This window comes from Amblyomma americanum, chromosome 5 (assembly GCF_052857255.1).
Source record: "Amblyomma americanum isolate KBUSLIRL-KWMA chromosome 5, ASM5285725v1, whole genome shotgun sequence".
Taxonomy (NCBI): domain Eukaryota; kingdom Metazoa; phylum Arthropoda; class Arachnida; order Ixodida; family Ixodidae; genus Amblyomma; species Amblyomma americanum.
This window is the reverse complement of record NC_135501.1, coordinates 106357562-106384547: the sequence shown is the minus strand read 5'-3', so window position 1 is coordinate 106384547 and position 26986 is coordinate 106357562. Positions and strand designations below refer to the sequence as shown.

Below are 26986 nucleotides of genomic sequence, written 5' to 3'. Positions count from 1 at the left end.
GAGAAGGATTTAATCCTAGCATGATTCAGCAGTGTATGATCATATCTGTCCCACTCACACTTCCCCTAATGGTTTCCTAATGTTTCTGGATGCATCTTTTTTTTTTTTAGTGAAGGCACACAGCTATGTGCTTGGCAGGTACTGAAGGTGCTCCTAACCACTCAATACAGTGCAAGAGCTCTCGTCTATGCATAGACTTCTTTAGCTTGCGTAGGCATTTTATCCTGCTAGTTAGCAACAGCTTGATGCCGACAAGGCGTAGCATCTTGCATAGAAATGCATTCCACAGTGCTTAACGGAGCACTTCTTTAAGTAGTACCTCTCAAATTCTTTTCCACTTCCAGGGCCACACTTCCAATGGACAAGGCAGACAGCGCGGTAAGTTGTATTGGTTTTAGCCTTGTGGCGATGCCAACATGACATTCTAAGGGTGTGCTTTCCCTCACACCATAAGTGCCTCTCTGGTGTGCCTGGTGTGTGCTCTCATATTTGCACAATTTAGTGATACTTGAAACCATTTCTCACATAACTTTTTAGTGCGTTTGGCAATTGCCACTACTTGATTGGACCATTTCAGTGCTGAAATAAAGGTTAGTCCAGCTATCTGGGGATGCTGTGTGGGGCTAAGTGCATCTTCAGCTACAAAGAAAGCGCCATAAAAAGCAGTTCTATTTATTTTTTGTTGTCGATGCAGTACAGCAGACCTTTTAGTCTTGTCCAAGCAGGGAAGGCACAGAAATCGGAGGAGAATGTTCACAGCATTAACCACTGCACTAAAACAAAGGGTAGATAAAGGTAAACAGTCAGTGTGTGTGTATATATTATAAAGAGGAAGGTGGGCAGTGGCGGCTGCTGCACCACCAGCACTCAGCATGAGATCATTGCGTTGACTGTCGGAGCTCGGACTGTCATTTTTGCTAGCTCTCCTCAGGCTGTTTTCCTTGGGAATCAACCCTGGAAATCTCATTACAATATATTTAATAAAATAAGGCCTTTTTTTTTATATTACTCAAAAATGCATATGCAAATACTTTTTATTAAAGCCTGGTTTGAAGCCTGCTTTACTTAGGTTATGTCCGATAGCCATGCACTACTTACTTATGCTGACATGGTTCTTCGCAAATCAAAGTCAAACCGCTTGTGCCATTTTAAGTTTCACTCTGTGTCATTTAGCTTATACCACATTCCTGGTGGCAGCAGCAATTTTGAATGCAGCTGAGAAACTTCAGTTCGGTTCTGTGATGCGCAACTGTATGAAGTATTGTTAGCCACAGTTTGGTTTGAAAGTGGCCATGTATGAGCCCTTGATGTGTGTCAAACGCAGTACCCATTGATTCAGCGGGCATTGCAAGGTTTTGTCTGACAGTGGTCCAACTAGCCTCAACTTCAAAATGAAGACACATTCGGTGTGAAGTCAGCCCACTAGCAAGAACACAGGGCTAGTTGGTAGGTCATCGTGTAATATTGTGTACTAAAAGATAGAGCACTAAGAAGAAGAAATGGGGGCAAACACACGAGTGTGGTTGTTAGTCATGTTCATCTTATTTTTGTTTGTTTTTGCTTCTTCGTATACCGTCTTACAGCACACGATCTTACATGAAAGTCTGCCGGTGTCGTCAGTTAGCAGTCCATGCTGACATCTCATCACAGTTCAAAGACTTGCGCTGTGACTTTGCATGTGTGTCAGGTGTCCGATGTTTTGGGGTGTTTACAGTGCAAATAATAAAAAAAGCATGAATAGCGAGTAATACACACATAGGACCTGCCCGATTGTTTACGTAATGATGCGTAACGCACCAGTCTTCACTTAACAGCTGTGTGCACATGCACATCCATGTGTGCACATATGTGCTCATTATTATTTATTATTTTTTTACAATGTGAGCATCTTATTATAACTGGAAAGCAGTGAACCTGAACTGATATTCTAAGCACACGTTTGGCTGTTTTAGTCTGGTTGGCACGTGAGAAAGCTCACTCCAGAAAGTCAGTGTAATGTTCAGTGCAGTTTTGCCGCCTTTGACTTGTTGAACCTGTTGTGTCATAGCTCTAGCTTACTCCTTGAGGGAAAGTGCATTCTGAAAGGAGCTGACTAGGTGATTCGCAGTAAAGCCTCACGCAAACCTGAAACGGCCAGCATGCTTTCGCAGATGGCTTTGATAATGTTCCCTTGCGTCTTTGGCAAGTGTTAAGTTACAGTGAAATTTCCTTCTTTTTTATTTATTGGTTTTTGTGGCACTTGCATGGTAACCATCCTCCTGGTTAGGAAACGGGGACAATGCTGGGTGCTGAGGTGTCACCCGCCTTGTTTGGGACAGGAGGTACAGAAAAACAGGTGACAAAGGTCACGTGACTGCGGCGTCGGGCACGTGCGGTGAGAATCAGGCGTGCCAGCCGGTGCCGGTCGTACAGAGATGTGTGCTGTCATGGCAGAAAGTAGCGAATAGTCTAGCATTACTTAGAGCATGCGTAAGCGTTGAATTGCTTAGGGCCGTCTGCGGTCGTGCATTCAAGCGTAGCTGGGCTATATCCGACTCTGTTGATGTGCTCTTTTTACTTCTGCATTCTTATCATTGCTCAAATGTCAGATGCATTTTGTCAGCTCAGTTTTCTGCTCTGCCAGTTTAGGTCGATCGTTGGGAACATTCTCTTACTCAACTGGATGGTCCTCAGAATGGAATGGTTTTGAATTTTTTTGTCAGGTTTGCTCTGTGTTCATTGAATTTACTCTTTGAAACTCTAGCATGTCATGCTTAGCCTAGTGACTTTGTGGCAGACTTGTGCGCGTAAAAGAAACTTGTCAGTGACAAACAGCTCAACATTACCCTCATCAACTGACAATGGAACTGTCTACTGGTGTCAATCGTTGCTTGAACAACTGTAATAGGGAATGAGCTTAGGGGGCTGCCAGGTCATCAGTGCCTGTGCAGGTTTCAGCTGGCTCTTTCACATGCAGTAATTACAAAAGAGAGTTTGTTTTAATAGCTTATGCGAGCTGGGAGAAGATGGCTGTGCAGAAATGCATACATTCAAGGATGTATAATGGGCGGTACACTGCAACTTTTTTCTTGGCAGCAGGCTTGTGGATTGCTGTCCTCTTGAGAAAGAGAATGAGTGGCGCATTTGAATTCCTAGGTACAGCAGAGGCTGCTGTGATGCAGTGTAAACATGAAAAACAATGGAGGATAATGGCAAGAAACTAAAAAAAAAAGAAAGATAATGGAAAGAATGTTTCAAGTCATCTCTTACGAGTTATGTGTACTGTGAGCATTACACAAGAGCTACGGCAGTAAAGCCTGGTGCGTCACTCTATCGGTGAATGCGGGGTTGTGCATCTGGTTCCACCTTGCTGTGGTGTGCTGCAGGAGCCGTGGCCATCGGGTCCACCGCATGAGAACGGGCATGGGGTCCACAGCCAGGGAGACAGTGACACCAGGGACGGCACCCTGGAGGCTACTCCCATAGCGGGTAGGCTGCCCGCAACGAGCTATGCCATGCTGGAGACTGACATATTGGGAGACAGCCCAGGTACGGGACTGGCGATGTGGAAAGGGAACTCTGTCTGCACATTGTCAAGAGAGCACTTTGGGCTGGGATGTTTTGATTGGAAAGAGATGAGGTTTTGATGCCTTCAGGACATTTACAAACTAATAATTTAACTATAAGCCTCTGCATGCTAGATATTACACTGTGCACTAGAAAGGAACCACATACGGAATACAGTAGTCAGCCATCAATTTTTTGTTCTCATCTGGCTATTAAAAACAGTCTTTTTCATTAGGTCGAGTAATTCTTGTTGCTAACTCAGCGTTTTACATTGTTTTACTGGCATCACTTTGGACCTCACTGGAATTTCTTGACCAGTGGTATCACTGGAAAGCACTGGAACAAGTTCTGTTCCCATCGTGACTGCACTGGTCCGAGGATCATACTGGGAAAAGTCTAAAGGGGAGCTTGGATTTGGAGTCTTCTCCGTCATCCCTCCTTTGATTGTGTGGTGTGGGTGCAGTGGAGGACGTGCGGGAGGGCAGCCTGACACCCACGGGGGGCACCCTGGAGCGGAGGCACCCGCCCAGCAGTGCAGCTGGTGAAGAGGAGGACCCCCTGTCGGATCCAGAGACCCCCGCATCGCAAGATGCAGCAGTGACGCGACCCGAGGCTCCGCCGCGCAAGAAGGAGAAGCGGCGCTCCCACCTAGTGCCCAACGTGCCCCTGGTGAGAAGGACAAGCAGTATGTTGTGCGCTGCTTTTTCAAGCACCCCATTTTTAATGCAGTAGCGTTAGAGTGAGTTGTCGTACCACACCAGAACCCCGCCAATGTCCGGCGTCACAAAATTTGTTGACTGGTCGAGAGAAGTCACGTGGCCTTGCGACGTTGTCACAACCTGCCCAGCGAATTGTGGCCAACCGAGTTTCTAAGAAAGACAGGAACCTAGATAGAGAATCATAGTCAAAGATCATAACAGAATGTGACATATGGAAAAGTTGGCACCATCGCAGCATAGCGGATACGCACTACTGCACCTAGCGGTCTGAATATGGCAGTTGATGGACCGGCAATTGCATAGAAACTGACGCAAACACATGCAGACATTGCAACAGAAGCTGTGACAAATACGAAACCTGATGGCATCACATTCCACTCTTAATGGCGACATTTGCGTCCTCATAGGTTTATTCCCGGCGGCTGTATGCAAGTGAGACATCAAGCTTTCGAAAAAGATTACTCAGCAAAGTAAAAATAAAAATAAATGTGCCGATATAGAACGAGACAGTGCATTTTAAAGGGATGGACTGAAAAGGCACTGCTGTCGGTCAGTCCTTTCCTGCGGATTTCTTAACTGTCCCCCCCCATTCATACCCGCTGCAGTGGCTCGGTGTTTAGGGAGCTCAGCTACTGACCCAGAGTTCCTGGGTTCAGACCAAGCCGCGGCAGCTGTGTTTCAATGGCGGTGAAACGCAAAAGGCGCCCGTGTGCCAGGTTAAAGATCCCCAGGTGGTCCAAATTATTCCAGAGGCCTCCACTAAGGCGCCTATTTCTTCTTTCACTCCATCCCTTATCCCTTCCTTGCCCTTTGGGTGTCCATGGAGATATGCCAGACAGTTACTGCTGCATTTCCTTTCCTCAAAAACCAGTTTTCAATTTTCACCCATTTGTGGAAAGAGTGAGTCATTTCTCTCATCAGTGAAAGTATAACATAGCTTATTCAGCCAGCCTCCTTGCATGAGAGTGTTTTCTTGAATGCATCAGATGAGGGAAGCAAAAGGAGGACTGACCAACATTGTGGTTGCCTCTAGGACAGGGAGGAGATGGTGATAGCTTGTTGAGCTTATCGCGTGTAGCATGGTTTTTTGATGGACCCCCTCCCTACCCAGCAGAAGCCCGTGAGCAACGGCCTTCCTCCAACGCCCAAGGTCCACATGGGTGCCTGCTTCTCCAAGGTGTTCAACGGGTGCCCCCTCAAGATCCTCTGCAGCACCAGCTGGATACACCCGGAGACCAGGGGTGAGGAAGGCGCTGTGTTTGGGCTTCGTTCACTCAGAATTCGCTGTTGAGTTAAAAGAACTTATAGTTAGGGAAAATAGAATTTGACCTCTATTGATAGATCACTACACTCTGACGAGAATACTACTCTCATGGAAAATGGAGCTCTCATAGGCTGGAAAAAGACAGAAAGAACGAAACGCAGGTACAGACACTAACTAGCCTTTTTTGCCAACAAAGTTAAATGACTTCCAGTATTCCTTTGTTTCTGGATCTCTGAGGCTCGATCACCCTACCGTTTACATCCAGTCGACGATCACGGAGTCCATTATCCTCTAAGCATCATCATCATCACAAGTTTGTGCATCGTGGTGGGAAAAAAATTCCATTTTGAACCCAAATTTTCTCTCCAACAAAAACATCTTTTGCTTTTGGACAAATGTTGATAGAGCCATAGAAAGCCAAAAAATCCTCCAGTGTGTCAGGTAAAATTCTTGCTTTGGCTAGTTGGTTCATGCTTGGCACTGGTCCTGTCCTGCATGTTCTACTTGTGCCCTCGTTCGCCGTGCTGTTTTTATTGCATCTTCAAAGTGTCGGGTTCGTTGTGGAAGTGATTAAACTCAAATTCATTGCGTGTGTCACTCTCACAGGAATTTCCATTGTCATTAAATTATTGCTTGTCACCGTACGTAATCAGCTTGCCAGATTTTAATGTGGCGCATAAACGTGTCAGTCTTAAATGTGCAGTGCTGTGGTACTTATACCGGCTATGTCGCTTTTTTTTTTTTTGGCATTAAAGCAACTACAAATCTTGACACAACCTCTGCTTCCACATGTCACCACTGCTGGCACAATTGCAGTGCCAGCTCATGCTTTCCTGCATTTTTTGATTAGATAGAATTTGAAGTCCGATTCAAGAGAAGAGCCGGTGTTCACCCATGTCACGAAAAAGCAGGTGGAAATGAAATTAATTCAAATAAATGCAGTACAGTTGCCTGCTGCCCGCCACCACGGCACCGTGCAACAGCTCCTTGGTCGAGAGATTGACAGCCTCCCGAAAAACTATCTGTGCAAAGATGAGCCTTACAGGACCCAGTTCACAAGCCGCACATTTGAAAGAGCCACCTGACAGGGCAGTGGTGCATCACCTGACTACTGCACCATTGCGCCAGTACTGGTAGGGGAGCTCCGTGCTATATATCAGTCTATGCAAGAGAAGAAGTACTTTACGGGGGAATCTCTAATGCTACCACACTTTGCTCTTAAGGGTAGGTTAGGCGTCGTCCAAATTTTAATACAAAAGCACTAATCCAGTGGTTCTGACATGAGAATAATTGTCCGGCGTTTGTTTGTCTGTCTGTCTGAGAGCAGCATGGATCGCAGAAATTCCACCGGCGGCAGAATGTTGTGAACATTCTCTCTTATTTTTGTTTTCCTCTTCTCTCACTGGTGTGTGCAGACCAGCACATCCTATTTGGCTGCGAGGAGGGCATCTACACACTCAACCTCAATGAGATTCATGACTCCTGCGTGGACCAGGTGAGTGCACGCCCTCTCTGGTCTCTCACCTTCGTTAGCCCCGTAATAACTGCAGGCCATGTGAGCACAAAATTGAAGGCAGCAGTCTCATTAACCATGGCTAAGTTCTCCGTGGCGATCGTGGTGCTCTTGGTTTCTGGCTGCATAGTTGAAATATTTAAGTGCTTAATACTAATGTTGTTGCCCTGGCGTCAACTTGTGCACTGAGTGGCTCAAACAGTGGTGCATGACAGGCAGTTTTGTTCTGACAAAATATACATTAAAAACCCTCATATAATACATTCTTTTTTTTTTTCCTGATTTTAGCAAGTCAAATTTTCACCTTATGTTATATGCGGATGCAAACAATTTTTAACCAAAGTCTGCAGTTCCGGTTTCGTTATTATCGAGCGCCATCACCATCACGCTTCAAGCAAGAGGAGGCGCTATCTGGCGGTGTTGTAGGTCGGGCATTTCGATTTCGACGCCATTTCGCCATCTTTAAATGACTGACGAAGCACTACATTAAAACTTGTGAAACACGGCCGCCAGTAGTCAAATGCATCAGAGCCAAAGAGAAACTACGCGTGAATGGCGTCGGCTCATCCATTGGCTGCCGACACTCCCCGGCGCCGCTGCCAATCCTAGTGGGGGCGCCACCTCATTTGGAACAGCGGCCCTTCCATCAACTATCAACGCTCCCTTGAGCGCCGAGCACGCATTTTGAAGTAAAAAGAAAACGTGTTGGACGCTTCAGCTTCCTGTAGAACGCAATTGCGTTATTGGGCCGCCGCCGCTTCTCAGCAGCTGCAGTCTGCAGCCACGTGTGGGGAGTGTGGCGTGCCAGTTTGCTGCTTATCGATAGCCGCCATCGGCCACCGCCCGCGGTGAGAGGGGATGCCAGTTCTGTGCTTTGACATAGCAGCTGCTCAAGGCCAGCACCAAGAGCGATGCTACGGTGCCGCGCAGCAAAAATGCCCAATATCTCGTTTGTCTCGCCTTTAATTATAGTGCCATGCTTTCGTTTCGATTGTAAGTCGACCCCCCCACTTCGGATATTCAAATTTTGAAGAACAGGCCGACTTACAATCGTGTAAGCACTACTCCTTTGAGTTTACAGTGTAATCAAATCTGGTGGAAATGCCTGCTTCCCATGGTATTGGGACTACAAAAGCACATTCGGCTGATTTTAAAAGGAAAGCAATTGTAGCGGCCAAAAACGTTGACACTGCGTCGAGCGCTGCTACATGGTCTGGATGAGGTAGGGAGAGCCTGCAGTTACTGCCACCCAACAGGGGCCTCTCCAGCCCTTGGTGTGCAGTTGGATCGCGGACGCTCGGGCCAGCACTCCTGAGGAGCTCGCCGGTTGGGATTTCAAGCAATCCGTGATATAGAATGCAATCAGTAGTAGAGAAGACATGTTTCTATGGAGAAATATCTCTGACAAGGGCCTTTTGGAAGACAGTGCGCCCGATGGCGACAATCACTGAAGGTCCGACTACGGACACTTCTGAAGCCTGCGCGCCCGCACGTATGCCGAAACCGGTCTGCGCATGCCTGCGGCGCAGGACGTGTGTAGGAGCGACTGTGGTGCCCAGATCTGTCCCAGGTATTTGGCGCTTGCGCTACACATCATATGTCATATCCAGGGCGCTGGCGTACTTAAATAATCGGAAGGTGTTCGGCTGCCGCGACTTGCAGAACATTTTCAAGCTGATTACCTTTCTTTGCTCACATTATATGCAGATGAAAAATTTTTTTTTCATTTTTGCTATCTCCAAACTACATCTCATATTTATTTTATGCTGGTTTTACAGTAAATGTGGTTGCATTTTCTATACACATATTATATAACAGCAGTTTGTGTGAAATGCATCTTTTACCTTGTTGAAAAAAAATAGTCAAAATTTGGAAATTCTTTGGCCTGCCAGTTGTCCGGCGATACCCGAGACTTCAGATCTCTGAGCAACTTTATTTTATTATTCTCTTCATATGCGCAGATATTTCCCCGGAGAACGTCGTGGATGTTTGTCATCAAGGATGTTCTCATGTCATTATCAGGTGAGCATTGTTATGTGCGTACGCGCCACATACAGTCTCCCGCAGCATCAAAGGCATCACTCAGTGAGATGGAGGCTTTAACTTGGTGCGTGCCAGGCTAATGCAGCACAAGCGAACGTGTTCATGATGGTAGGGTGAGGTTTCATGGTGGCCAGCACTTTGCCAACAGTGTGGCACATCTCTGATTTGGACCCTTTCTTCCTTCAGGACTGCCAGACTTTGATGCGGCTGGCGAAGCGTCTAATTTAATGGAAAACGAATTGACATCTGAGCTAGTTGGTTGTTCATTTTCAAAAATTATATAAAGCGCACTTAGGACAACAGACAAGGGAGACCAAACAACACAACACAACAGTAGGACATTTTCTAGCAGCTGCGCCTTTAAAAGGAGTTGTGAAGGCGCAGGTATAAATGGGCTATGTGAACAAGCCACTCTATTCAACTTGCTTAATCTACCATTGTTTTATTGGTGGGCCTTTGTCCGATCTGTCAGCTGGGTGACGCTGGCACAGGTTGTCATACAGGCTTTAATGTGCTGCCTGAGGGACCAAATATATATGGTTATCAGATCACCAAAACTAGCTCCATGGCCGTTGCGTTTTTGCGGGCCTCCTGTTGAGTCGGCTGTCTTGCATTGTGAGAGAAATATTTGCCCATCTTTGATGCCCATGAAAAGTTTAGTTCTGATGAAAATATTTGCTGCAACTTGATTCACATCTGGGCACATTTTTTTTTTAGAAAAAAAATTTTGGCCTCGTTCTGTATCTTATAAAAATGTTACGATCAGCTTTCATTACTCTTTCATGGACATTGCGAATGATTTTGCCCTTTCACACCTGCATGTTTTCATTTATGAACTGAAAACCGTTTTATGTAGGAGGACATGTTTCAGAGGCAGTGCAGAAATAATGAGGCACACATGGGAAGAAACTTGTATCCAAGTGCTGTGTTGTCTTTGCGCTTCTTTTTGCCATCAATTTATGCCAACTGGTCCAGGCATCTGTCTTAGTAGGAGGACATGTTTAAAAAACGCCTTCAAACTGCTTTTCTTGATCAGCTTTTGTAAAGTTTGCTGCTTTGTGCAAACCAGCAGTCAGACTTTCTTGTGCAGCTAAATGCAAGGCTATACTTCTAAGCTAGAGGATTATGGGTACTAAATAGAAACACTACCTGATATACTTTTATTTTTTCATAGAAAAGGGGACATTCAGTGCTGTGGTGTTTACTATTCACTAGCACTAAAACTAGCTTGTGTCTCACCACTGAACTATAAAAATCTCGTTGACACAGATCCTGCATGGTCGGAAAAGTTTTTATTAGTACCTGAAATTCATATCTTCATAAAAAACTACCATATAAACGCGTGTAAGGGCCGCACTTTTTTTCCCAGATTCGGGGGAAAAATTTCGGGGTACGGCCCATACACGTGATTTTCGAAAAAAAAATTTTTTTTTTCAAGTGAAAGCAAACCCATCTGGAATGCGCGGCATTTATTTACTGTTCAGGCACTCACGGAGTCTTCAGACTCCGAGCTGGTGCTGTGTTCAGGTAAATGTTCAGCCCACAGAAAGTCGTCTTCGGTGCCGTCTAAACTGTTTGAAATTCTGGTCACTTTGAAACTCCGGGTTACAATGTCGGTCGACACGGAATTCCACGCGGACAAAATCCATCCAAGCACAGTCGCGAGCGGTGCCCTCTTAAGCCGCCCTGTCGGCGTCTCGTCGTGATTGCCATTGGCCATCCATTCCGAATACTGCCTTCGAAATTCAACCTTAAAAGGCCGATTGACGCTTACATCCAGGGGTTGCAGCATGCCGGTGAGGCCGCCCTGTATCACGGCCATGTCTGTGCGGTTACCGCGCAGGCGTTCCTTAACCCTACCCGTCAAGTGACCGCGGAAGCTGTCCAAGACGAGGAGCGATCGTCGGGCCAGCATGGCGCCTGGGCGCTTCTCCCAAACGCTTTTTACCCAGTCGAGCACAAGATTATCGTCCATCCAGCCCTTTTCTTGGGCGCGAACTACAAGTCCCTTGGGGAAAACGCCTTTAGGAATCGTTTTTCTTTCCAGGGTGACATAGGGGGGCAGCTTCCGCCTGTCCGCGGTGACGCACAGCATAACGGTACACCATTGGCGCTCCACACTGGTTGTCCGCACGAAAACACTCTTCTTTCCTTTCAGTTCAACTGTGCAGCTCTCGGGACAGTCGAACCACACGGGGGTCTGGTCGGCGTTCGCTATCTGCAAAAATACGCAGACCGATGACATACTTCTGAAAGCTGAGCACCTTGCCGGTGTAGTCGGGGGGGGGCAGCCGCTGGCACAGCGTGGTCCTTCGCCAAAATGATAGGTCCTTCCTCTTCAGAAATCTTCGTACTCAGCCGGCACTAGCCTTGAAGTCCTCGTGCGGTATGCTTTTAGCACGCGCCAAGGCTTGTGCCCTCACGCGCAGCATGTCCGTTGTCAGCGCGTAGCCGTTGTTCCGCACTTCCATTGAATAGCATAGCAGCTCTTCTTCTAGCTCAGGAAATTTGCATGGCTTGCCTCGGAAAGCGCGCTTTTTGGAGCTGGTATTCTTCAACGCATCCCTTTGTCCGCACCACCGTCGGACACACTTCTCGTCCACGTCAAATTTTCTGCCCGCGGCACGCTTGCTGTGTTCGAGAGCGAACTCCACTACTTTCAGTTTAAAGCCCGCCGTGTAGCTGTTGAGGTGCTTGCCCATCGTGCAACAGTGACAATGCTCGGAGGCAGTTCATGAAAAAGTGAAGAACGACAGCGCACGAGAGCAACAACTATGCCGAGCGACCACGCTAACACAACCATCAAAAAACGCATGCTTTGACAGCCAGAATAGAACAAAGTTAGACCTGGCGATACCGATGCCGATACGGATAGCGGAAGTACAGTAGCAGAAGCTCGCGGCAGAAGAAAAGATGATGATGATGACCCGCGGCCTCGGGCGCCATCCATGGGCGGCACCTCGAAGCTCCTGTGCGCATGTATTTCGAAGGCTATTCTTGCGTGTTTCCTGGAAAGTTTGGATGCGGCCCTTACACGGATTTTTTTTTTTTCAAATATTTCCTTTGTGAATACGGGGTGCGGCCCTTACACGCGTTTATACGGTAACAAAATCCTACTCTGAGGCACAGGAGATACATTTGCACAAATCTCTTTATGGCTGATGGGATTTATTTATGGTCATACGCCACCGCTCTGTGCTCGTGGGGCATACTTGACTGGCAATTACGGCATTGGCAGTGCGAGGGCAGCACTTGAGGAAAAAAAGAAATTGGGTGGAGTCCTGGCTTCTACATTCGCATCATCCGCAAAGATGCAGGAAAGTGTTTGGAGCACCCAAAACACTGTACATAGTTAGTGTACAGCGCACCTTGGACAGGGAATATTGTAAGTTCATATTGTACTGAAATTTGGATCAGTCATGATCATATCATAGAGATTCTACTGCATATGGGGAAAATATGCGCATAGACCTGGCTAAGCCTGCATATATTTGGACTTGCTCTTTCTGGGTTTTTTTTTATCGTTTGTGTCTTCATACGTGTGTCATTGTACTAAGAATGAGTGAGTGCTCCACAGTTTTCCTGTAAAAGGATGCTCATAATGTTCACCCACTTGTTCATTTCCTCATATGTTCAATTTTTAATAAAACCCAGTGCAACCTCACCATCAAACTCTTAATTCCTCAACTTGTTTAGTCAGTCTATTTGCTTAGTCACGCTTGTTCTCAATTCATCTGTTCATTCGTTCACTGCGTAATCTAATTCACCTTCACTTATTTCCACTTTGTTTTTATTGCCCATTGGCTGTTTCTGTGGTGAGGGCGTGGTGATGCTCCGTCTTGTCTGAACCCGTCCACCACCTCCTTTGCGCAGGCAAGAACCAGCAGTTGTACAGGCACGACCTGGCTGCCCTCCATGCCAGGGCTGGGCAGCGGTTTGGCCTGCCCATGGGCCGGTTACCCGAGCGGCTAGTGCCCCGGCGGTACGCAGCCACTTCCAAGGTGAGGGGGACACCATTGGCCGTTAGGCAAGTGCCGTTGCATGGACACCACATGTTGCAGGTTCATTGTGGTGAGCAGCGTGAACAGAAACAGTACACAAAAAAAAAGGTGCACTGGGACGAGCACTGTTCTTTGGACAGTGTTCATCGGAGTGCACCTTTCTTGTATGCCGTTCCTGCTTGCACTCGTCCCGTTCCTGTTCACAGTTATCCAGTTCCTGTTAGTGCTGGTCACCACAATGCCCAAGCTTCAGTCTATCGCAGGTTCGATTGGAGTCTGAAGCTTGATTGCCAGTGAAATACGGGGCAGTCCAGAAATGTTGACTTTCCCCAGCACTTTATTAAGGATTTTTTTTTCCCAATTGTCAGGCCAGCTTCATTGCAATGCTGAATGGCTCAACAGCCACTTTCGAAGATGTATTGTGTGTACACTTTATGGCACAGAAGATGTAGACATTGGTTTCATGGCGATGCATGCAGCCACCACCTGTCAAGGGCTGGCATGCGCATTTCGCACTTAATCTTTGACTCGCTGATAGCCACCAGCAACATCGCTTGCTGGTTGGCTGATGTGCAGTGTGGTGAAACCAAGCAAACAACTGGAAAAAGGGAATATAGAAGAGTGCGTTGAGGGGCTAGTTGGTACGGCATTATGGAAACAATGAATAACTGTGATTCTTCTCTCTTGTCCTGTCGTTTTTGCGCAGTTATTCATTGTTTCCATAATGGAAAAAGGGTGTGCTGACCAGCATTTGTGGTGGCGCGCAAAACAAAAACAAGGAAGGAAAAAAGAATAAGCCTTAAAGTGATTTGACTACTTTGATTATTTTCAAGAAGAGGAGGCGAGTGTCTCGCGAAGTGGTCGTCAAAGCCTTCTTCATTTAGAAGGAAGGATTAATCAGCAGAAAAGTGAGACTATGTTGTTGCAGTTGTGGGGTTTGAATTGGGGAGATAAGTACGTTCTCCCCACTCAATCGCGGCTGACACGGTTCAAAGCTGCCCGGACCCCACCCCGTGGTCGCGTACGCTACCGAGCGCTCGCCGACCACGGCGGGCCTTGCTCTGAGGGAACAAATGAACGACACATTGGCTGACACAAACAGTCATTTATTGCTACAGAAACAATAACGCCAGCTAGCAACAAGGTACGCTAATGAACCAAGGTCGTCCGACTCACCAGCAAGGTTCCGAGCGAATGTTCGCCCGCGCTAGGGCAAGGGATATATACTCCGAAGACCGGACGGGACGAGTACGGGAGCCTGTTTCCTCGTCGCTTCCTCGCGCCGCCGGCGAAGAGCGGAGCCGCGAGCGACACGTCCGCCCGCGCCGACGAAACCAGCCGAAGCCCTCATCTCCCGCGCGCTGGCTTCGGCAGTCTCCCGCGCAGCGATGCTGGCGCCCTCTCTTGCCAGTTAATGTAACTGATAAGGGAATGCGCTCGGCCTCGAGGTGAGACTGCCGCTGCACGGTGCCTCGCGGGAAAGCAAACTCAGGGGGCTGCAGGGCAGGTCCCCACACAGTCTGTGCTGGATACCAAAAGTGGAATGGAGGTCATGTATCCCTGCACATGACTGGTCTGCATGTGCTGGACATACTACTTTTTACTTTTGGCGGTATTTCTCTTTTTTTTAGGGGGGGGGGGGGGGGGCGTGATGTCCTGCTTGTATTTTAATAGCATACTTAGAGTGCCCGGGGGAATGCTGAATGCATGCGCCACGTAGGACTTCTTTTCGGCATTCTCAGCGCGCCGGATCACTTCAAGCTTTGTTGCAAAGTCCAGACTCTTTCCCTTTTTTACTTCCGTAGTTGCCATAGCTCTCTAGATGACAGCAGTCACGCACGCTACAATCGGCGCGTTGAAGCAGTGACGCACAAGAAAAATGTGACATGCCTCGCACTGGCCGATGGAGTCGACTGGCGTTGGTCGAGGAGTCAGCGCAAAGGGAAATGAAGGAGAGAGAGGGAGAAAACTCAGCAGAAATGCGCCGTTAATGCTAGTTGTGCCAGTCGTGGAACACTGCGGGCGCAACCACCGCCTGGCTCTTTCCAGTTCCTCTCGTCTCCCTCAACAGAGAGGAGGCGCTGCCCTCACTTCCGACCGGTTTTCTCTCTTTCCCGAGGGGGCATGGCTTGCAAATGTCGCCGCTCAGCTCCGTGCAGCACGTTGTGCGACCGGAGATGCAAGTGGCTTTGGGGAACGCACGCCTCCCACGGGCCCGGCGCGGCGTTAGAAATGTACAATGGCCAGCGAAACTGGAGTTCAATATACTACGCAACTGTCCTATACTTTTACATAGTATTTTCAGGGAGACAACCTTTGAGTTCGATATAGGCAATAATTCGATATATGTGGGTTCGATATATCCGGGTTCGACTGTGTGGTATTCAAAAAATTGTTTTGTAGGACCAGCTTCCCCCATAAACCTGATATATCGATACCTTTCCCACTGCCCACTCCTGCCTAAGACCTAGGACTAAGGCTGGCAGTAGTACCTTTGAACAGATAATAATAAATAAATAAAATGAAGGGCTAGTGGTAGACTGGGTATCCATAGCCATATTTTAAAGGTAGCAAGTAATTCTTAAGCAACTCGCATGCTGTTCACACCCCTGCAATTATGTCCCACAAACGGTGTACCAGTGTGGCAACTACTCTTTCTCTTCCTCTTGCAGGTGGCGGACACCAAGGGTTGTGTGCGGTGCTGTGTGGGGCGCAACCCATACAATGGCTACAAGTACCTGTGTGGCGCCTCCCCCCAGGGGGTGTTCCTCATGCAGTGGTACAACCCCCTGGCCAAGTTCATGCTGCTCAAGGTGCTTACCACTACTACTGCCTCCGTGCAGAGACATTTCTTTTCACAGTGTCAGCCATTGTGGCCAGATTGAGGCACATTTTCCTAATGGGCACTGTGGTAGAGTCAGTGAGTTGGCAGCATTGTTGATGCTTCATCTGGCCGGAAATTTCCAGTTTGTGTTCTTTGGCAGCCCTCTGACCTTTAATGTGATGTGTAGTTTTTAATATTCTTGTTTTAGGGAAACACACTGAAAACAAAATACAGAGTTTGAATGCCATACTGGTGTACCAACGGAAGCTCCGATCTGAAAATATTTAACTAAGTCGACCAGCACGCCACATCGCTTATCAAGAGCAGTGGTGGAGCAGCAAGAAACTTATTACCGAAGATGGCACACTTGCGTACCACATGTGAATTTGATGTGTTGTCTTGAGTAAACACGGTAGAACAAGCAAGCCATAAAGGCGTTCATTCCAGTACTAAAGCTCAGCAGACACAATGTCCGCAGCGCTGCCAGTATCACACACTGACGGCAGCAGTCTGCTTTGGGTGCACAAAAAGTTTGGCGTTGCTATTGCACATGAAAAAGGCACTTTCATATGCTTTCCTCGGTATCGGTACCGTATCTGACGGCCTTTTGGCAGCATCAAACTCGCGTGCTGCCGTGCAATTTTATAACAGCTTTGCGCCTAAGATAATGATAACATGTTTAAATGCCAAGAGCAGCCACTGATGTTCGGAAGGTATGACCCGGCACGAGGTTGACAGACTCGGAGAACTTCGTTTTTATGACAAGTCCTCTAGAGTGTGCGGTTAACGCAGTGATGACGTGGTGGGACCCCGTGCTTATCTTTGTATCGGCCTTGTTTGATAATATTTTTTGTGGCTGTCTTCACTGTGCTGCAACCTCGTTTCAAGCATTACATTCGTGCACATTTTTTTTTTACCCGAATTCATGCTTTCAAAGTTTACCCTTGCATTAACAATCGCGGTCACTTTGTAATAAATATGGTAAGTCACAGGATGTTCCCGTTTCTTTTTTGTGGCACTATGCAAACTTGCTGTCACACATTTATTTCCACCACCTTGATGCTGTTCGATGCCATGTTTAGCAGTTTTCTTTTCAGCAAGCTTGTTTCCAATGCCTGCTATTTTTTCCTTTTCTTTTACTTTGCAGCACTTTGAGTGCATGGTTCCAGCACGGCTAAGTGTGTTTGAGATGATCATCACACCAGACTTGGACTACCCTATCCTGTGTGTTGGTGTTCGGAAAGGGTGAGTGCCCGCAATACACCTTCCTGAATTGACAGTTACACTGTCACTAGTCTCCGTGAGTTTTTTTTATTTAGTTTTGCATCATTTAATCCTATTCATAGAGTCGGACCTCGATATGATGAGCATGGATGTTAAGAATAATTGGTGAAAGCAAACTATTGCTAGGTATTTTTAACAAGCACATGCAGTTTTAGAGCATGGCCTTAGGCACCCATTCCCACGGTTGAGTGTCGTGCCTCGGCGTAACTGAGCATGGAGTGCAGTGGAGGAAGAAAGATAGCGAAAGCGGAGAGAGCGCAAGGAGGAAAGCGGAGTCAGAGCCTCAGCATGCAACATGAGCTCCAAAGTTGCCAACTGGCTCCTAGAGGCGCCATCTATGGTAGAGCGCCTGTACCTCTCTGCTTCTTTCTCTGCATGCCAGATGGTGCTGGTGACAGGTAAAAAACACAAAAGATAAAAACTAGATTGATTCAATAGAAAAGAAGCAGACTATAGAACTATATAGGAATTGAAAAGGGCAGATCATGGAAGAATTGTTCTACAATTACTCGAGGCAGTGCCTTCCTCTTTGAGGCTAGTTCAGGGTGTCTTAGAATGCAAAGCTATAAAAAGAAATTTAACCAAAAAGACGACACACATGTGCACAGTAAATCTGTAGAAACAATTGGAACATCTTATACTCAAATGTGGCAGTATCGATCTGGACGTTCACGCAGGCACAGTGACTCTTTTTGAAGCCGGTCACAGAAAACATTGGTCATGTAAATGAATCTGAAGTAGAAGTTGCCAAGAAGCGATCGGAAGATTGGTGGCTTAAAACCAAAGGTGACATGAAGTCAGAAGTGTAGGATTAAAAATTTTTTTTTAAAGAAAATGGCAAACTTATAGACCAATTTATTGCACTGTTAACACTGTTGAAGAACTATTAAAAAAAATATTGGTAGGTATTTACCGTAACTAAACTGAGTACACATGCGAAAGCAGGTGTTCATTCTGCAATTGCAGGAGGCACTTAAGCTCTGCCTTACGGGTATGGCGCTATATCTTTTGTGGGTTAATGCCCATATATATGAAGAATTGGTCATTCTCTACTTAACATTCATAGATGGCAGCAACATTTCATACCACTACCAGCACACTGGTAGAGTGCAGCCACCTGCGCCAGTAGGGATTGTGCGACCCATGTTTCCCTTCCTGAGCAACCTCTCATGCAGCTGCTGCAACGCTCCTCTGAACTTACCCGAGTAACCTCAGGTAGTTAAGTAAGCTCAGGTATTAACTCAGGTTGCTGTGCAACGGCACAGGATCGTATGTGCGGTGAAAAGATTCTGGGTCGGTGTTGGTGAGCGTGTAAGTGCTTTTGCATAAAGAAAGGTGAGCATGTTGGCAGATGCCACCACCCCATTTCAAAGGGGACATCGCTATCTTCCATTCATCCATCCACCCACCTGTCCGTCTGTCCATCTGTCGGAGCAAAAATACAAGCAAGTAGGCAACCTGTGCTCCGCGATCTCACTTGCAAGGGAAAAAGCGTTGGGGTTCCCAAGCAGGCTCAGCGGCAGCAGCTCCAAACCTCCTGGAGTTCAAATACACCTCAGCAGTTGCACTCAAATTCTGCATTAGGGAGTATCAAAAGCGGTTGGCCATGAGACGGATATATTGAATTCCCAGCACCAAGCAGGGCCTGTGCTGATGGCAGGTGGCAGGCTTTGCCTCACTACAGAAGTGAGTGGTGTTGATGGAGCGAGCAGCGAGGTTTGCGCTTTTACCTCACACTTGCCGAATGTGCAGCCTAAGCCAGCGATGGGGAGGGTTGGTAGCCAGACAGTTGGCGCACGTTTATGCCTCTCGCACCCGTTGACAATGCGCGGGATGCAGCGGCATGGATGGTTGTTATCCTTGCACTCACCATCCAGCGCTCGTCAGCTGTTGTGGAAGTGGAGAAAATGGTGGTAAAAATGGTGGTAGCTTTTTTCTTTCTGGTGCACCATGTTCCACTTGGCACGGCTGTAATGCAGGGAAGCCACTGTCTGGTGCTTGGTTTTTGCAGCCTGTAGAATCGACCCCCGAGACTTTGAAACAGCGCTACAACTTCAGAAAAGGTTTCTCTGTTTTTCTATTAGCGGTCTCCTCAGTTGGCGTCTCTTCACTTACTGAATTGCACTGCTTTTGCATGCATTTAGAGGAACTTTTATATATTACGAATTCCGGCTCTATCTAATCGCTGCCACAGTGGCTCGCTGCTTATGGTGCTCGGCTGCTGACCCAAAAGACACAGATTCTGTCGCAGCAGCGACAGTCGCATTTAAATGGCAACGAAATACCAGAGGCCCATGTACTGTGTGATGTTAGTGCACATTAAAGACACCAGGGGGTTGAAATGATTCGGAGTCCTCCGCTACAGCGTCCCTCATAGCATGAGCTGCTTTGGTATGTTAAACCACAGAAACTGAGTTCTAATCTTGTGATTGACATAAAGTTGATCAGGCAGTTGGACACGAGAATAAAAGCTGCTAGGGAATCATACTAGTATTTTGGGGCACCCCGCTTTGATATCTGCAGCGAAGTTTGTGCGGTTTTCGAGGATTGGACGAACGTGTTGCATTCACCTTTGGCTGCAACAGAATCGAGCCTTATGGAGTTGCTTTGTTTCCTCCGGGGCAGATCATCAAGCCAAGGGCCATGCCACAGTAGTTTTTATGGAGCTCTAAGCCTTCACCCCTGCAGGCTGTAGTCTGTGCATTTTCAGTAGCACAGCACCTTCAGGGGTGGGACACCTGCTCCGATTGTGCCATTTTGATACAAACACTTCTTCTTGCGCCAAACTGCGCCAACCACAGAGAAGAGATGCAAATTGCGCCACTTTGCGCCAGAATGGGCAGAAGGATTTCGGCATCTGTGCTCCGGCAGCGGTCTCGAACAGCGCAATCATTCATTTTTCGAAAAGAAAATGCAGCCGTTCATATTCAGCGCAGTGGACACCTCCTGCAGTTTTTAATAATTTTCGTGCTCTTTTAGGTGGTCCCGGGAAGTGGTGGCGCACGCGCGGCCACTCCTCAGTCCCAGCTGTTGTAGCTGCTGATGCCAAGGAACTGAATGGGGTTGAGTGGGCTGACCAGCACGGCCAAGTGCGCGGCGTTTCATAACTTACGCACACAACACTGAAAGGGAGTCTCTGAGGGCGCTGCGAGCAAACGCTTGTGTTAATGGGGCACTGAGCCATGTTGATTCTGAGGGCATGGCGGATTTGGAATAAAGATAGATTGGAACAATTTTACATTTACCATCGCATGGTTGATTGTGGCTCTCTGGGCCTGCGGTGACTCTAATTATGTTACCATGTCGATCGGACCGCGCGTTTGGGAGCATTTTCGCCTGTCATAAGCAGCTGCGCGTCGAGGTATAGTTCGATGGTAGCGCCACCAATGTTTTCAATTTTACGCAGAAGCCTGCGCCGTGCTGTGGTTCGGCCCGCTCTTTCATTTCTAATCATCTTCCGCCCAACATCTTCATTGGCTTGTGGCAATACGAAACTACAGGTGGCAGACAGAGCAATGTGAGCTCCTGACAGTCTTCGCTCTGGAGTTCAAATAGTGAAGTAGACTGATTAATTCTGTTTGAAAAGTGTGTGCTTTGTTCACGTGCCGTTGTGCTTGCTTTCTGTTCACGTGTTCTTTGAGTTCACTACCCATGCCTGGACGGCGAATATGAGCGAACGTGAATGTTTTGTTCATTTCAAGGATAGTATTATTTTTGGTGTTTGTGCAATTGAAAGCTTTCGAGGGCGAGCTAACAAAGACGGTTCTTTATCGCGCGCTCATGGGAAGCCTGGTGGGGGAAAGCGCACAGCTAGTCTTCAATTGCGGGCATCGCAAGAGGCAGGTAGCATAGTTGTGCCAAGGGATATCTTCGTGCGCGTAGCTGGGGTCGCGTTGAAGCGAGAGGTAGCACGAAGGGGAATGCGCTGTTTACGAATTATTTCGGCTGATAAATTTAGCTACTGTATATACTCGTGTAAGGACCGTACTTTTCTTCCCCGGTTCTAACCGTAATTTTTCTCGGTTCTAACCATAACCCCGGTTCTAAACCATAATGTTTCATCCTTTCTGGGCAAACGCCGAGCGCACCAGATGGGCGCACCTGCGCTGCTTACAGGTGTTTGGAGTATATCCTGAGAATATTTACTCTCACTTACAGTGACCAGACACATAGCAAAATTCAATGTTGGCTTTGCATTTCCTTAGGTCGCCTGGCTGCCTGTGCCTTACGGCAGTGACTGACAGCCAGCATACCTTTTTTTTTTTTGTGCTCGTTGCAGATACGACGGCTCCCAGTTGAAGCTGGACACCATCGACCTGAACTCGTCGGCGTGCTGGTTCGGCTACGACGAAGACGACGACTCGGACGGCTTCGAGACAATGGTGCCCCGCCACGAGCTGCTGCACGCGGTGCACGTGACGCAGATCGAGAGGGATACCGTGCTCGTCTGCTATGACAGTGGGTGTCGTCACTTGCTCGCTGGTTGAGTGTTTGAAAGAACTGTGCCCTGCCTCAGAAAGAAGCTGTGGTGCAAACTGAATGGACGCGAGGAAGAACCCATGAGTTCTTTGTTTTTTTTGCATTTGTCGCATTTGCATCCCAGACTTTCCACAGGCAGGATTCTTAATGAACACCAGCCAGACTGTCGTTGAATTCTCACTGAAAAGCTTTTTGGGGCAGCAGAAATCTTTGTTACATTGCACTGCACCTTGCTATAGAGGGATACAACGAAAACAGCAGCTGGTAACACTGGGCCACGGTCCACGGTGTCCTGTATTACTCCACTAGCCACTCACAACAGTAAACAAAATCAGGTTTTTAATGTTTGACTTTATTAAACCAGCCAGGTATAAAAATTCCTGACCTGATAATTTTTTTCTTGGGATTAGCTTCTCGTTTAGGTAACAAGTAAAGTTTTCACTATGAACTAGTTCTTTGTTGTGGAGGAATCCTGTTCGGCGCTCCTGAATGTGGGCGGGGCCTCACTGTGGACTGAAGTTGTATCCGACAGTAGAGCCGAATGTCAGGAGGCACACATCAGTGCTGTTTGGCAGTTCAGGCCTTGTCTGGATTTTACTTTTATTTTGATATGGCTGAGAACATTTTGTCGCACTCCTCAGCATTACAGTACAACCCCGCTGAAGTAAACTCGGGATGTAGTAAAGTGAAACTGCGGTCCCATTTCGCCTTCCCTAGAGAAATGTACTTTTTTTTTTCATTTATAGTAAAGATTTTTTTCGAAGAAATGGCTGTAGTAAAGAGCGTCTGGCTGTGGCGATGTACTTCCCACAGATTGGTAACATTGCAGCGCATGTGAAGTCCGACGATCGCGAGGCCAGTGTTTCGTACCAAAAACGATAGAATAGCGCTTTTTTTGAGTTGGCTTCACCACCAAGCTCAAGAGCGGGAGGAGAAGCCAACTTTTTGAAAGCCTTGCGGCCACGAGGCAAAGCGCGGGGCACTCACGGGGAAAAGAAATATGTGAAGCTGGCTATGAACATAGAAAGAAGGCGGCGCGGTTGCTGAGAAAGTAGTAAAAGTGCAGTGATAAGTAGAGAAGGGAAGAAAAGGGCGAAGGTTTTCAGCACAGCAGCGGTGGCACTGCATGGGTGATTTTGCCATGCTTGACTGTGTAGTGTGCGTTGCCTCTTAATTGACACTGAGGCTGCGGAAGACGACACTGTGCTCACGCAAAGCTTTGGTTTTTACGTGGAATCAAACTGACGCTATATTCATAGTCGCGTTGTATTCGTGCAAATTTAGTACTTCCACAAAACATAAACAAAATTGAAAATGTGATAACATGAAATGTAATAAATGATAAACCGTTATCACATGAGAAGTCTATAAGAGCAGTATGGAAGGTATTTCTGAGTGCTTCTTTATACGCCAACAGTTTTGCTTACATTTAGCAACTGATATAGTAAAGATTTTTGCAGCTGGGAGTGGCTTTGCTATAAGGGGGTTCTTCTGTATTTGTTATCCATCGGTCATTAGTCATGCTGAAATCATTCTGGACTGTTTATAACGGCAGGAACTGTGGTGGCGTTTACATGGCTATGGCAGAGTCGCAGTGAGACTGGTTTTTCTTGTGTTGATGTTACATAAACGCCTAACTTCACTACGGTGTCACAGTGTAGTCGCTGCACTAGACAGGGATGGATCGAGAGGCTGCTGCACCTTCCAGAGATGCATTTAAAAATGAAGGCACATTGCAGCGATGCGAGTGATGAATTGTGGCAGTTTTGAGGGAGCAGTAAAAAAAGCAGTAAAAAAAAAAGCATTTCCAGCTGGCAGGACAACTTGGCAGGGGGCCTGTAATGTGCCAGCAGCAGCAGGTTTGTGTGTGATACTTTTTTCTCAAAGCATGGCATGGCTAAGCCAGCATAGAACTGGAAATTATTGAAGGCACAAGTGCAAGTGGCCAAGCGATAGCGTTGTAACTTTCAGCTGAAACACGGGGACCCTGCCTTGTGCGCTGCGGTTTCTGCAATAACAGATCTCTACCAACTAGTCCAGCCTGCAATTGTTAGAGCCACCTCCATCGCGAAAAATATTGATGTGCACCCATGTGTAAGTGGTGGAACATCGCATTAGTCACTGCACCAAATGGCTGTGGTGTGTACTTGCAGCTGTGTAAATGCCACTTCTGTGTTCTGTACCATTTACTCACCCGCAGTTTGAGTAACCCATTCAATGTTCCAGTCTTGGAACCTGGGAAGAACATTAGTAATTAAGAATGTTTTTTGCACATCGTGTAGGTATAGAAGTATAATGGAAAATAATCACTAGAGAACTAACACTGATTAACCTTTATTTATATACAGTAGAACCCCGCTGTTACGTTCCTCACTGCTGCGTTTTCCCGTCTGCTACGTCGTTTTCATCCAGTCCCGGCATAGCTTCCATAGGATCCAATGTATAAGGAACCCCGTTGTTACGTAGTAGCTGTGAAAACGTTCCCGCATGATACGTCGCAACTTAGCAACCCGAACACGCCTGGGCTGAAGTAGGCAACGCGCTGCAACCGCCATTTTGACTTTTGGCGAGTTTTGGCCGGGCTTGGCTATGGAACTGGCTGCAAGAAGCCGCATGCCAGTTCGAGAGGCCGCCACTAGGTGGCCGTTCGTGAAAAATGCTGTCACTTTTACGGTCGCCGCATGGTTATTGAACGGGCCGGGCCGACTCCTCTTCTATCATGCTATCGTCGTTGTGCATTAAGCCTCGTGAATGTCGAACTTGTGCTTAGATGGTGTCGCGCAAGCAGAAGGCGCTTTCCCTTGAGGAAAAGCTGGATGCATTAAACGCAGTCGACAGGCAGGCAGCGCGGAAGAGAGTTGACATTGCCAAGGACCTTGGTCTCCCACCCTCGACGCTTAACAGCATCGTCTCGAAGCGTGCCGAGATAGAGGGAAATGCCGCGCTCTTCGGCCCGAAAGCAATGCAGGCTCGTGGCAAAAACGGCAAGCCACCTTTTTGGACTTTTTTAACTCCTAAGCGCACTCTGCGGAAATAAATTGTCTTTAGTTGAAGCTGCACTTTTTCATTCATTTTCGGAGCTTTCCTCACTGTTGCATTTTCCTGGCTGTTACGTTTTTTTCCCCGGTCCGGTGAAAAACGTATGAACGGGGTTCCACTGTACACTGATGATATGTCTTATGACAGTTTAAGTGACCGACAATATATAGATGTAAAAATTAAACGGGCCAGTCGCTGATTAAAAGCACAAGGCTTTTAAATCTGATTAAAAGCGCAAGGCAAAGGAGCAACCGCCACATGGTTCTCGTGATGAGCTGTAGGGCTATGTTACCACTACCGTTGGCTCAGTGCTAGGCAGGGTGACAGTGGGCACTGCAATTTGCCTTGCAGATCAAGTAAAGCTCCTGGACTTGGAAGGCCGGCTCAAACCTGGCGATGTCCAACCAGCCGAGCTCCATTTTGACTTCACAGTGGAGTACATCGGTGAGTCATAGGGACTACCAAGTCCTCCTGCCACAAGAAAGCAGTCTTAGCTAGTAGGTAAACGTTGACAGTCAAAAAGCGTGCAGCGTAAAAGGGAGGCTGGACACAGAAGAAGAATCACCTCCTATCAGCGCTTGTGTGTTAAACTATAATCAGCGGCCTTTGCAGAAAGGGCGTTCGGTAAACTCTGTTGCTTGGTCACACCCTCAAGGGCAGTCAGTCTGAGTACTGATGACTTTTCAAAGATGAGAAGCCAGCCATTTTAAAGGGATGCTGAAGGCCAACGCTAAGAGTTGATAGATTATGACTTGGGGGGGGGGGGGGGGGGGTGGGCAGGCAAAGGTTTCCCCCCAGTCAGTTAACGAAGGCACCCAGTTTCCCCCAGCATTTGCTCTTTTGGAACTGTCCCATTGTTTCAAGTGCAAGGTTATGGCCACGCAGGTTTCCTGACAATACTGCTAAAAACTACTGCTCAATAATATTTCATACATGTTGCAATACCATCACAGTGAAATAAGTGTTTTACAACCAGACGTCATCTTTGCTCTGCGTTTTGACCGTAGTGGCCTGGGTGGGGGGGATAGCACTGAGGTGAAACTTGGCTGCCCCTAATGGAGAACCCTGCGCACTCGCTCACTGGTGTTCATGGAGTCGTCGCTTAAAAGCAAAGCTGCGCAAGGACGCAATCACGGCCAGCACTCAGGGGTCTTATAATAGGTCTCACAGCTCCCAAATGTGTCCGCTGCGCATGTAGGCCAACTCCCCAATTTTCGGTGGCCCCTTTTGCAGGACGTCGACAAGCTTCAGTGAGTGCAATGAAGTGCAGTGCATTTTCTCTCTCTTTTTTTTAAATGCCCATTGTGCCATTCATCTTATTTTTTATTTTAGAAGTATTTGAAATATTCGCTTCAAAATTATTTTTAAAAATTTACTATTCGACTTGAATTCACTTCGAACCTAAAACCACTATTCGCACATGCCTGGATATCTGGAAACCAACGGCAGTCGGCCGCCACAGTGGTTTTTTCGCAGAGCACTAGTGCAACGGGGCAAAACATTCGAAGAATAGCGACAGGCAGCTACGATAGTGGCTTCTCCGCTATGTACACGTGCGATAGGGCGAAGCATCCGAAAACGATGGTGGGGACAACGAAGAGGTCTATTTTCACCCTTGCCATCACTATGTTGCTACGTCTTTGTCGCACCAAGGACAACGCAAATATGATAGCGGCCTGCAAGCACTGTAAAGGTTCTTCAGATATCGTATGAGCGCACGCTAGTCCTCCTCTCTAAGAAGTGACAGTGTAACATTTTCAAAAAATTTTGGAGCCTTCCCGGATCACCCTTTTTTTCTGCTCATTTTTTTTTTTAAATCTGTTAACAAGGTTTTACTGTATTTTACCAGTTACATTTGCCGTGTCGCTTTCACGTATAACACTGCTATTAGGTGCAAGTACCATCAAAATAGGTGAAAGCAGTGGGGTGAGTGGTGTTGCCATGGAACGGAAGCGCGTGCTGCCCATTTGGCCGCTTAGCGTGAAGCAGCATGGTAAGTATAAGCTCTTGGTCATGTGCGTAAAAAAAAATTGTTTTTTGAGGAAAGGAAAAGGGCAGTCTCCCATCATGGTGGACACCTGGACTCCTGAACAGCACTGTAAGGGAAAAGGACGGAGAGGACTGGGGAATAATTTGGACCACCTGGGGATCTTTCTGTGCACTGACACTGCACCCTACACAGGTGCCTTTTGCGTTTTGCCTCCATTGAAACGAAACTGAAATGCCACAGCCGGGGCCCGGTTGGAACCCAGGAACTCCACCTCAATAGCAGTA

The 26986-nt window shown here is 47.3% G+C and overlaps 1 protein-coding gene across 24 annotated transcripts in view; it reads left to right on the top strand.

Moving 5' to 3' along the window:
- The window catches only part of hppy (MAP4K3-like protein hppy), a 161918-nt gene that overhangs the window by 113878 nt on the left and 21054 nt on the right, over nt 1-26986 (top strand). For 16 of the 24 annotated variants that reach the window (XM_077665118.1, XM_077665124.1, XM_077665120.1 and 13 more), the window contains 11 exons: nt 345-378; nt 3366-3528; nt 4010-4215; nt 5377-5506; nt 6945-7024; nt 9004-9064; nt 12959-13086; nt 15759-15899; nt 17058-17155; nt 21474-21652; nt 25064-25156. In XM_077665118.1, the coding sequence (XP_077521244.1) occupies nt 345-378; nt 3366-3528; nt 4010-4215; nt 5377-5506; nt 6945-7024; nt 9004-9064; nt 12959-13086; nt 15759-15899; nt 17058-17155; nt 21474-21652; nt 25064-25156 (1313 nt within the window). The remainder of the gene's footprint in view (nt 1-344; nt 379-3365; nt 3529-4009; nt 4216-5376; nt 5507-6944; nt 7025-9003; nt 9065-12958; nt 13087-15758; nt 15900-17057; nt 17156-21473; nt 21653-25063; nt 25157-26986) is intronic. The other 8 variants (XM_077665115.1, XM_077665125.1, XM_077665119.1 and 5 more) reach the window with 1 other exon arrangement.